The sequence below is a fragment of the Leucopleurus acutus genome (assembly GCF_964270905.1).
Source record: "Leucopleurus acutus genome assembly, chromosome: 20".
Classification (NCBI taxonomy): domain Eukaryota; kingdom Metazoa; phylum Chordata; class Mammalia; order Artiodactyla; family Delphinidae; genus Leucopleurus; species Leucopleurus acutus.
The window spans coordinates 11,482,240-11,495,255 of NC_139162.1; the positions used below are offsets into that span (position 1 = coordinate 11,482,240).

At 37.7% G+C, this 13,016-nt stretch overlaps 1 protein-coding gene across 6 annotated transcripts in view; it reads right to left on the minus strand.

Moving 5' to 3' along the window:
• CNTNAP4 (contactin associated protein family member 4) overlaps nucleotides 1–13,016 on the minus strand; it is a gene marked incomplete at both ends in the record, with an annotated part of 261,875 nt that overhangs the window by 41,901 nt on the left and 206,958 nt on the right. For all 6 annotated transcript variants that reach the window (XM_082862478.1, XM_082862479.1, XM_082862481.1 and 3 more), the window contains 2 exons: nucleotides 6,997–7,124; nucleotides 11,495–11,651. In XM_082862478.1, the coding sequence (XP_082718604.1) occupies nucleotides 6,997–7,124; nucleotides 11,495–11,651 (285 nt within the window). The remainder of the gene's footprint in view (nucleotides 1–6,996; nucleotides 7,125–11,494; nucleotides 11,652–13,016) is intronic.

Genomic DNA, 13,016 nt, shown 5'->3' on the forward strand with positions numbered 1-13,016 from the left:
GCTAATTTTCCCATTTTTCAGAATAGATCAATGCTATCTAAAACTTAAAACAACTTGAATATAAAACCAAGTGACTCTATAACCTTTAAAATTTTTATAATTTTTTTAAGTGTAGCAAGATCATACAAGTTGAATATATATTTATTCAATATATAAATAATATAAAGCAATCCTTACAGCTTCAATTTGTTTCTTCTTTCTCTGTCAACTTTACTTAATAAAGTTTTGCAAATTTATTTCTAAATCTCTTCTTCTATTCTTCTGTCTAGAACAGTGCTTCTCAACCTGGGGCTATTTTGCACCCCAGGGAACATCTGGCAATTTCTGGAGACATATTTGGTTGTCACAACTGGGGAGGGTACTACTGGCGCCTAGCAGGTAGGGGCCAGGGACACTGCTAAATGCCCTACAATGCACAGGACGGCACCCCACCATCACAAGGAATTACTCAGCCCAAATGTCAAGAGTGCCAAGGTTGGGAAACCCGCCACTAGCGGTATTTAGAAATGTATGGAATAATGCTCGCTGGTATTAAACATTATTTCTGAGTTGTGTGACTCTTGGTGATTACTGGAGTCTTTCCTTTGATATTTCTGTATATCTTAAAATGTTAGAATGACTTCATATCAATTGTCATTAATATTTAATATTTAAAACAATGAATACAGGTATATACATGGAGAATCTTGTCACAAAAAAATATTACTGTAGTTCTGAGAATTATCAGGATTCCCAGTCTCAAAAAAAATGGAAATCTTTTGAAAGTGTTAGAAAGAATGTTTGTTGCCCCACATTTGGGAAGTTTCTTGAATATCAGTTACTAGCTAGTGATGTAAATCTTTTCAAAAGAACACAAAACAAAAAGCAAAACAGGGGGCTTCCCTGGTGGCGCAGTGGTTGAGAGTCTGCCCGCCGATGCAGGGGACATGGGTTCGTGCCACGGGTTCGTGCCCCGGTCCGGGAGGATCCCACATGCCGCAGAGCGGCTGGGCCCGTGAGCCATGGCCGCTGAGCCTGCGCGTCCGGAGCCTGTGCTCCGCAACGGGAGAGGCCACAACAGTGAGCGGCCCGCGTACCGCAAAAAAAAAAAAGCAAAATAAGTCATAAGATATTTTTCTTTCTTCAAGAAGTAGTATTTCAGTTTTATAAAAACACTGTCTTATTAAAAGAGTGAAAAATCAAAAGTATTAAGTAAAATCGTGTGCTTATTTGAAAGCACTTTCACTGCCTCAAGCCCACGTACATGAATGAGAAATGGCTCAGGATGGTACTAAACGTCCTTTGTACTTTGTGATTTTTAAAATTCAGAATAAGTCTTTTAAAATATAAACTCCTTTAATTAAAAGTATATATTTGCATATCATTTAATTGCTTATACAATAAAAAACTTATTCCTGTTCTCTCACGAGTAACTCCAAGCTATAGGTTTCTCGAGCTGTGTATGATAGATCATTCTCATTCTTTCATAAGCTGCTATTTATTGATTATCTTTCATGTAACAGGTAATGTACTAGGTGTCAGGAATACAATAATAAATGAGCAATGGACCTGCTCTTGAGAGGCTCAGAAATAATTAAAAGCCAGTATGAGAAGTATATCTTCGTAATTTACTGAACATTCTTTGAAAGTGTAGGTAAAGTCCTCTAGAGACCTGTGGAAGGCTTCATGTAGGAAGGGTGTGAATGTGAGTGTGGATGGTTTCAGTAAAAGGATTGGAGGTATGTTGCAGATGAAGGAAAGAAAGCAAGTGAAGAGGAAATGGAGCCAGATGTCATCAGTGGTCGATGAATTTTCTCTGTGCTGCAGGACCTGCAGAAACAGGGGAAGTTCCTGTAGGTATCCTCCTGATTGATGTCAAAAAACATTCAACCCCGGGGGTCAATACTACTACGCTTTCTCCTTAGTGTGAGGGGAGAGTTCTGAAGGTAACGCAACTACAATTGACATGCTCTCCAATAATTTTTAATGCATGCCGAAGTTGAAGAATTATTGGTCTAGAGCAGCGCTCCCCAACCTTTTTGGCACCAGGGACCGGTTTCGTGGAAGACAATTCTTCCACGGATGGGCGGTGGTGGGGAGGGACGGTTCAGGCGGCAATGCAGGGATGGGGAGCGATGGGGAGCAGCAGATGAAGCTTCAATCGCGCGCCTGCCGCTCACCTCCTGCTGTGCAGCCCGGTTCCTAACAGGCCGCGGACCAGTATCAGTCCGCGTCCTGGGAGTTGGGGACCCCTGGTCTAGAAGACTTCTGATGGCACCTCAAAAATGAAGATGGTCCCACTGCTCCCAGGAGAGTGAGCAGAAAGGAAAATATATGTACGAGCCCTCCTAGTTACAATCTTTCTATTAACTGTAAACCCAGATGTTTTCCCGTGATTCTTTCCGTTGACCCTTTGTCTCTAAAGTTAGTAAAAGTCAGAAACATACTCAGTAAGATCCTAGGAGTATCCTGGAGAATACCCATGTGACTAAAATCTTTACCAGTCAGTTTCTTTGTTTTATTATTCTTTTACAATTTCAGCCATTCTAATAGTTATATATTGGTATCTCCTTGTGGTATTATTGTACATTTCCCTAATGACTAATGATGCTGAAAACCTTTTTATGTGTTTATTTGGAATCTGTATATTTTATCTGACAAAATGTATGTGCAAATCTTTTGCCCATTTGTTAATCTGAATTTTTCTTTAATTGCACTGTTAGAAAGTTCTTCACATATCCTGGATACTAGCCTTTATCAGATATGCGCCTTGCAAATCTTTTCTCCCCATGTGTGGTTCTTCTTTCCATTTTTAAAAAATTAAGTTATATTGGAGTATAGTTGATTTACAATGTTGTGTTAGTTTCTGCTGTGTCGCAAAGTGAATCAGTTATACATATGCATATATCCACTCTTTTTTAGATTCGTTTCCCATGTAGGTCATTACAGAATATTGAGTAGAGTTCCTTGTGCTACACAGTAGGTTCTTATTAGTTATCTATTTTATATATAGTAGTGTGTATATGTCAATACCAATCTCAATCCCAATGTCATTTCAAAAGCAGTTTTTAATTTTGGTGAAACCCAACTTATCATTAAAAAAATTTATGGATCATGTTATCGATGTTGCATCTAAGAAATCTGTGCCTAACCCAAGGTCATTATGATTTTCTTCTATATTTCCTTAGAGAAGTTTTATAGTTTGTGGGTATACATTTAAGTTTGTGATTGAGTTAATTTTTATATGCAGTTTGAAGTGGGATGACATTCTTTTATTGTTTTTGTTTTTGCAAATGGATTCTAATTGTTCCAGCACTGTTTCTTGAAGAGGACTATTCTTTCCCCCTTGAGTTGCCTTATGTGCATATGTATGTGTGTGTGTATACATATACCTATTCTACTCCATTAATTGATTTGTCTATCTCGATATCAATGTATACTGATTTGAATTGTGTAGTTTTGCAACAAGCCTTAAAATCAGATAGCTGTCTCCAATTTTGTTTTTATTATTCAAAATGTTTTAGCCAATCTAGTTTCTTTGCTTCCCCCTATACATTTTAGAATAAGCTTGCCAATTTCTGCGAAAAAAAAAAAAAATGCCTGCTGGATTTTGATTGAGAGTGTATTCAATCTGTACATCAATTTGGGGAAAATTGACATCTTAACAAAATCCAATCTTTCAATCTATGAGTATTACATTTTTATTTAGTTCTTTAATTATTTCTCATAAATGTTATGTATTTTTGTTACGTTTATACCAAATTATTTCATTTTTTTTGGTGCTGCTCTAAAAGGTACTTTTAAAATTTCAATTTAAAGTTTTTCATTATTAGCATATAGAGATATAATTTATTTTTTGCATATTGACCTTGCATCCTGTAATCTTGCTAAACTCACTTATTTTTTTATAAATTCTTAAGAATTTTCTACCTAGAAAACCATGTCTTTAGCAAATAGAGACATTTTATTTCTTCCTTTCTGATCTGTATGACTCGAATTCCTTTTCTTGACATACTACACGTGCTAGGACCAACAGCATGATATTGAATGGGAGAGGTGAGAACAGATCCTTGTCTTGATCCTGATTTTAGAAAGGAAGCATTAAGTCTGTGACTATTCAGGATAGTCATATTTTCAGATTTTCACAGATGCCTTTTGAAACACTGAGAAAGTTTTTTTAAGTTCGTAGTTTGCTTAGTTTTTATCATAAGTAGGATGTTGAATTCTGCCGTTTACTTTTCACATATTTTTCCAAAAATGTATTTCCATATTCATAAATAAAGAAATTCTTTAAGGTCAACAATAGTTACTAAGTTTTATATCTGCAGCACAACTTTAAAGGGGACTTTATCATTCATATCTTTTGTGCTTTTGGTAAAACACCTAACGATATTATCTATGACTTCTGACATTAAGCAATAATAGCAGTAGTAACACAAAATTTTATACCCATCTACATTTAAAACAATGAAAAGAAAGACTTGGAGTTAGGAGCAAGTTCATATCTGGTACCTGTAGGGCTCACTCATTTTTGTTTATTTGTCCTGCTTTCTCAAGGCGTCTGTCTTCTTTCCTAGAAAAACATGGCTAGATATGAAATTTTCAACATCTCTGGTTTGTGTGATAAATCCAAAATATTATTTTTTTATTTTCATCTTTCCATTTTTCTGTTCAAAGAAAATCTAAAAATTCTGTGTCTCAATGAAGGGTACTAGCATTCTTATTGTCTCAACAAACGGTGCTACCTGCTTTACTCAAGTCAGGAGGCTGGAGATCATCCTCACAGCTTTTCACCCTCACTCCCGTCCAAATCGTACTGAACTTACCTCCCTAATTGAGCCCCTTATTTAAGCCCCATGACAACTATTGCCTAGTTCAAGCCTTCATCATTTTCCTTGTCTTACTTCAAAGGTCACCTTCCTGTCTTTAGGTTTGTAACTGATTTCCATGCTTTCAGTTGGATCATAAGAATTAAGCTAAGTCTTAAATTATCCCAGGTCTAACTAGTGTTCCAGTCCTAATGCCTTCAGGATAACATCCACATATCTTTCCTCTGCTTATAAGGCCCACTGTGCATGATCCCATATCTAGAAGCCCTACATCTGCCCAGTGTATCTCACTTGGAAAGGAAAAACACTGTGTCTAGGGCATTGCACCCTCAGAGATACAGTCTGCCCATACAGAGAAAATGGGGGCATTCATTACTCTGCCACCATCATTCTTCAGACGGAGAAAGTTTTTAAAAAGGGCCCTTTATGCAGAAAATGCTCTATGACCTTATGTGGCGATGAGCCTCAACGCTAAAGTAGATATGGGGGACAAGAAGGCCAAGGAAAGCTCTCAGTGATTGTTTCATTAATAAGTCAGATGTTAATCAGCAGGTCCCTAAATCCTTACAGTATTTGTAAATCCTTATTCCTGATATTGCCAGCCTCCTTCTGCATCCCTGTGGTCACAAAAGTTTAACGCTCTAGTTTCTCAACCTTAAGACTATGGGCCTTTTGGACAAGATAATTCTTTGTGGTGGAGGGCTGTCTTGTGCACTGTAGGATATTTACAGCATTTCTGGCCTCTCCCTTTAGATGCCAGTAGCATAAAACCCCTCACAGTTGTGACAGCCAAAACTATCTCCAGATATTGCCAAATGTCCCCTGAGGGAGCAAAATCACCTTGGATGGAGAGTCACTGCCCTAAGGGAAAAGATGCTGTGTGCTTAAGTTCATGACAGGAAGTCTGAAAGAAAGAATCCCTAAGGGACAGAGTTGGGAGTGACCTCAGTCAAAGCAGAACAATTCCCCAGGGATGGTGGCAAATGGAGGAAGCCGGCCTGAGCCCCTGAAAGGTTAAGATCAGAGCCAGCAGTGAAGAGTGCATGTGATGTACAGAACAATTTCTCTATAGTCACGCAAAATCATCGCATTCCTCAGGATGCATCCTGCGTTTACAATCTCATCTCTTTGCACATAACTTTTCTCTGCACGAAATACCCTATGTCATCTTTAAGTGGCTGTTTAAGGCCTACTGGCAGAACAGGAAGTAGAGGTGATAAAGATTAGGGATGGTAGGTATAATGGCAGACCGCTTTTTTTTTTTTTTTTTTTTGTTGCGGTACGCGGGCCTCTCACTGTTGTGGCCTCTCCCGTTACGGAGCACAGGCTCCGGACGCGCAGGCTCAGCGGCCATGGCTCACGGGCCCAGCCGCTCTGCGGCATGTGGGATCTTCCCGGACCGGGGCACGAACCCGTGTCCCCTGCATCGGCAGGCGGACTCTCAACCACTGCACCACCAGGGAAGCCCTAGGAGATACTTTTAAGGTAAATAACTATTTCTTCTATTTGCATTTTAAGTTCTGGAAATAACTAAAAGCAAAAATGATTGACGCATCAGTCTCTAACCCAGCTGACGTCAGAGAGGTTATAAATGGATATGTATGCTAATTTCATTCCCTGCTGAAAATATGTATTTTCTATGAAACTATATTTTAACTAAAAAATTCCAGTTTAGAGTGTTAATACATTGAATATACAAAACAGCAGGTACCACTGATTTAGACTAAAAACACACACACACAAACTGGGAAAAAAAATGAGATTAAAAGTTGAAATGTGTTTGATTAAACTAACAATTGATTCTACTGATGTTCTAATTTCACCCCAGGCCCAACAGTATAAAACTCACCATACATACTTGATAATTTTATGTAGCACTGAGGCCTTCCTTTATAGACAATGGCATGCAGACATTTAGGAATGATGGAGTGAGTTTATGAACCAATCAAATAGAAATGCTTTGTGGTTTCTTTCTCTTGGACTCGTAACAAGGTTTGCTGTAACAGCACTTATTCCCGGGCTTTGCATTCTATAAGGGGCGCTTTGTTGATTGACTATAGGAATGATTTCAGACACTGCTTATGAGTTTTCACATGAGAAGTCTGATTAATTATTATAAGATAGAAACATGGTTCTTAAGTGACATCACTTTCCTCAGACATGTTTATGGCACGTCGCCACCACTTACTGTCTCCCCGGCAGAGCAGAGGCCCTAGTTTATAGGCTGCTGCTGAATGTGGTCGACCGGTGTCTGTGATCACAATCTTAGTTACTGGCAGATGTTCTTTATAAGAAAGGAATCCAGTGTCATTGGTCCTAGAAAACAGTAACAACAGCAAGATTCTTAAAATTATTCTGATGAACATAATTATAAAGTAAACAATAGTCCTTATTGCATTTCAAAGCCAAGATGTTCTGAGCTAAATTTGCACACACAGAAGAGTCAGGATCAAATTACTCATCTGAGAATGGAAAAATATGGCAACATTTTAGTGTCCCTTGCAGACGGAATATAGTTGGTGATTTTTAAACTCTGTTGGCCATTTTCTACCTTTTAAATGAGATGGTTAATCCACTGCCATTTAGTGTAATAATTGGTAGTGTGTTTCCAGATCTACCGTGTTGGTATTTGTTTCTTAGTTTCTTCCCACAGGATATCCTGTATTTTTGCTCCCCCTTTCACGCCTCCTCTTGGCTTACTTCATACTGTTTTGCATTCGATTTTACTTTTTTACTCACCCTTTAGCTATATGACTGTTTATTGTATTTTAATATTTTCTTTATAGATTATAAGACGCATCCTTAATCCATCACAGTCTACTTATATTTTATGTTGTATTACTTAATATAAAATGTCAGAAGCCTACCACTGGATAATTTTTAACATCCTTCCCTACATAAACACCTGTTCTTTGTGCTACGGTTGTAATAATATATTTTAAATCCAGATGTTATAAACTTTATAATTTAATTTACCTAATCAAGAGAAAAATTTAAACACTGGCTTTTACATTCACTGACATATCCATGATTTCCAGTGCCCCTCATTCCTTCCTGAAGATCTGTGTTTTAATCCGGTGTTAGTTCTGTTTAACCTGAAGAATTTCCATCAGTATTTCTTACGGTACAGTTGTGTTGACAACAGATTCTCTCAGCATTTGTTTAACCTGAACAGGAATTTATTTTACTTTCATTTGTGAAATGTATTTTCGTCCTGTAGAGAATTCTGGGTTGACAGTGCTTCCTCTTCCAGCACACTAAAGGTATCATTCCATTGTCTTCTGACCTGTGCTTCTGATGAGAGGTCAGCCTTCATTTGTATCCTTATTCCCCTGTATGGAATGTCTTCTACCAGATTCACCCAAACTGGCTACTTTGAAAACATTCATCTTTATCACTGGTTTTTGGCAACGTGAACAACAAACCCAGGTGTGTTTTTCTCTGGTTTTTATTCTGCTTGAGATCTTCTGAGTTTCTGGAATCCATACACTGAAGTTGTACTAGTTATCTACTATGGCATAACAAATTATCCCAAGACGCAGTGACTTAAAACATGACGTTTTACGGTCTATGATTCTTCTGATTTATGATCCTCTGTCTCAGGGTCTCTCCCAAAGAAAGACTATACTCAAAGTGTTGGCAAGGACTGCAATCAGCTCAGTACTTGAGTGGGGAAGGCTCTGTTTCCAAGCTTACCCTGTGGCTGCTGGCAGTACTCTACTCCTTGCTGGCTGTTGGACTGACAGCCTCAGTTATTCACTGGCTGTTGGTTGAAGGCTACCCTCAATTCTTTGTCCACGAGAGCTCACGACATGGCAGATTGCGATACTGAGACAAGAAGGCTAGAAGACGCAGAGAATTTTGAGCAAGTCAGAAGTCACAGTCTTCTGTAACCCAACCTCTGAAGTGACATCTCATCACCTTTACCATATTCTGTTCTTAAAAGCAAGTCACAAGGTCCATGCGACATACAAGAGAAGGAAATTACACAATGGTGTGAACAACAGGCAGTGTGGAAAATCGGGGGCCATCTTGGGGGCTTGCTTCCAGAGATATTTATTAAGCAAATCTGAGAAATTTTCAGCCATAGTTTCATCAAATATATATATATAGCTTCATTTTATTTCCTGCCCTTCTGGGACTCCCATTTCTTGCCTGTTAAATCATTGATATTTTCCCACAAGCCACAAAGGGTCTGTCAATGTTTCTTTCAATCTTTTTTTTTTCCTGTGTTCTTCAGACTGAATGATTTCTACTTACGTATCTTCAGGTTTACTGAAGATTCCTTTTGCTATTTCCCATAAGAGTTGAAGTCTATCCAGTGAATATTTTACTTCTGATGATGTTGTACTTTTCTGTTCTAAAATCCACATTTGCTTCGTTTTTTCTTTTCTTTTCTTCTTTTTTTGGCAGCGTTGGGTCTTTGTTGCTGTGCGCGGGCTTTCTCTAGTGGCAGTGAGCAGGGGCTACTCTTCGTTGCAGTGCGCGGGCTTCTCACTGTGGTGACTTCTCTTGTTGTGCAGCATGGGCTCTAGGTACATGGGCTTCAGTGGTTGCAGCACACGGGCTCAGTACGTGTGGCACACGGGCCTTAGAGCGCGCGGGCTTCAGTAGTTGTGGCGTGCGGGCTCAGGAGCTCTGTGGCATGAGGGATCTTCCCAGACCAGGGATCGAACCCATGTCCCCTGCGTTGGCAGGCAGGTTCTTAACCACTGTGCCACCAGGGAAGTCCCTACATTTGCTTCTTTAATAAAGTTCTCATTTATCTACTTAGAATACCCTTTGTTCACTTGTGATTATTTTTACCTTTAATTCTTCATATGTTTTTTAACAGTTGCTTTAAAGTTTTTGCCTGCTGATCAAACACCTGTGTCCCAGGGCCTGTTCCTAATGGTACTTCTATTTTCTTGACTTTGGATCAAAGTCTACTCTCTTTTGGAATAAGCAATAATTGTTATAATATTCTGGATATTATGGGTGATACATTGTAGAGACTCTGGATTCTGTTGTCATTCTCTGAAGACTTCTTTTGTTTTCACAAGCAGTTAAATCACAACCTTATCACAATAATGGAGGTTTTACTTCATCAGGGTGGGCCTGTGTCAGTTTCACTTGTAGTTTTCAATCACACTCAGTTCTCGGACATCGTCTTTGCTGTAAAGGCAGTGGACCTTCTGTCATTTCTATGGAAAGCTGAGGGCTTTACAAAGCCCATCTCAATTAATGAGACTTAAGCTCTAAATTCTGTCTCTCCTCTGGTGGTTGCTGCTGAAATTCCTGTGTGGCTTGTTCAGTTTCCCAGCTGCATCTCTCTGCTTGGTTCCTAGAAATCTCCCCTGTGCATGTGCAGCTCAAGGGTCAGGGGTCTGAGAGGAGTTGATATAGTGGTCTCCCCTCAAGTGGTTTTCTCCTTTCTGACATGTCCAGAAATCAATTTCTAGTCATTCTGGCTGCTCTGAACTTTCCTCTGATACCCCCCGCCAAAAAAAATCTAGTATTCTCTTTGAGTTCTAGCCACTCCATGGTAGGTGGTCTGGTGAGTAGCCTCAAGGAAAAGGCACATAAACATAAATCTCACCCACTTAAGTTCCCTTCTTTTAAGGTTTGAAGGCTCCCAACCCTGGTAGTTTCTGCCCACATTTGGTTATTCTCCACTTGCTACCAGTAGGTGTTTTTAATAAATAGTTTTCCTGGGATTACAAATGTTATCTGGGGTTAGGTTAGTTCTATGCAAGCTACTTAAGCATAAGCAGAATTTAATATGAAAAATTTCGAAGTCTTATTTTTAAAAATTATTTTTGATGAACAAAATGTCATGCAGACATTGGAGAGTTATTGGTGATTAGATTAGTTTAAAATTTTTTTATTCACATTTCAAAATACATTATTACTGTGTGGGCATTTTCTGTGAAGGCAGCGAGAAAAAAAAAATGTATCTCCCAAAGGAGTAGAAATTTTGAAAAATCTTGAGTAAGAGAGACAATATTCTTCATACTGAACATATAACAATAAGAGTATAATCAATGACTCCATATAGAGGCCTCCTTTAGGGTATTCTAAAATAATCTGGTTTTTGATATAACAGTCTTTGATGTTTGACAAATGAATAAATGTAATGTCAAATGAATAAATGGAATATTTCAAGCTCGATTTTCAAATCCCTAAATAGTATAGATTTCCTTTTTCAAAATATGATAAATGGAATATTAGTTTTTCATAGCATAGTGTATCCTTTAAGAAAATAAAAGAGCTACATGTTTAAATAATTGTGGGAAATTCTAAGTTTATATATTTAAAGGTTTTATAGGCAGATTGTTGAAGAGATGTGTTAGTAATTAAAGGCTGTAAATATATTTTGAGAATAATATAATTCTTAATTATACTTAATTTTAAAGAGAATGATAATTGAATTAAAATGAAAAGCAGACATGAAGCAGATGCCTCTGTTTCATCATATTACAGAAATAAAAGGTGTATGACTCATGATCCATTACCAAAAAATTCAAATAAAAAGATAGTGATCTTACCATTTAGAATTCAGATTGTAATACATTTCATCAAAACGTACCTTTAATTTCTTCACTGTACTACCTCGTTTAGTATCTGCCTACTTATATATGTTTTGAGTGACTCATTTAAAAAAATAATAAACTTGATTTTGCATAAGGAAATCATATGGAAATCACCATTCATTCCGGTCAGCATCACAGTTGCAGTAATACTGAGAATCAATGCAGTTCCCCTCTAATCCACAAGTACATTTTTGAGGATCAGGTAAAGAACCTCCCCAGTAAGTTTGTGTTTCATTGGTTCTTCCAACCCACCAGCTCAGAGGGGTTCCATCTGAAAGACAAAGGTGAGAAATGTGACATCTGTTCTATACCCCAACCCTTCCATCCAGTATAATTCCCTCCTTCCCAAGTCATTAAAAAGAATAAACGGAGAAAGATTGATTTGATGTAGTGATATTCCCAACACTGTAATTGATGGCATTTCCTTAAGAAAGTTTTTTAAAAAATATTTCATTATTTAAGCTTAAATGATTGATATATTTTTCTTTGAGTAGAAAAGAAACCAGCAGTTCCTATTTAATTCAGGCATAATAGTAAAAAAAAATGTATTGAGAGCAGATCACACGTGTAATTTTGTTCAAAATAATTTTTCGAAACAAGAAGGCATCAAATTATAAACCACAGTAATTAACATATGAGAATCAAAATTGATTTGAGATCATGAAATGCCCATTAAAACATTATGAAATGCTATGTAAAGTTAGTGATTTATCTCAATATATTTATTGGCTAAAAATAAACTAGGTGTTTATTAAACAGTAGGCATATTACAGCATTCCCTTGCTATGATTTAAGATATATTTGAAAGTGTGTATTTTTTCTTCCACTTAATGGCTTGGCTACTTATTTGAAGACTACAGAAATAACACTGAGATATCTTTACGCCCGAAGCAGATACTCCACTCAAAAACAAAGTTTCCCTTAACCAAATGCATTTATCTCTATGATGAATGTTCAGCGACCAGCTCCTTCACAGAGCTAAGACTAAACATGATGCCAAGGAACTAGAGCAAATAGACAGAACATTTAGATGCGGCATGCAGGCAATCTGTCTTAGGGAAAAAACAAGTTAGAGAGGAAAACTCATAGTCACTTGAGAATCACGGCATGAGAAGAAGGTGACATCAAATCAGTCAGCTCCTCAAAGGTGCTTGATCATTTTTCCATTGACTTACAAACCTTTTAAGTTGCTGCCATTAGCCCTACTTTTACTAATTTCTCCCTTACTTACAAATGCCAAAGCTCATAAAAACTTATTATTAAATTGGACCTGTGCTGATGCAAACAACCTCTCTCCCAGCGTTACTATACATTCCTGTCCACTATGCCGGGAAAACAAGGAGTTGTTGGAAGCTTGTGTTATGCATTAATTAATATCAAGAATCTTCATCTTCTTTAATTGCATGATTAACTGATCAACTGAAGGTGAAATCTGCTTGAAGCATTTAGTAGATCTATTTCAACATACTGCTTAAAAGGTTAGGTGTTCATAGACTTAAAAAATAAATCATTATTCCTAAATACTGAATAATATTTTCGCACCTAAATTTGCCATCTCCCTGGCACTTCCCTGGTGGTCCAGTGGTAAAGAAACCACCTTCTGATGCAGGGGACGCGGGTTCGATCCCTGGTCAGG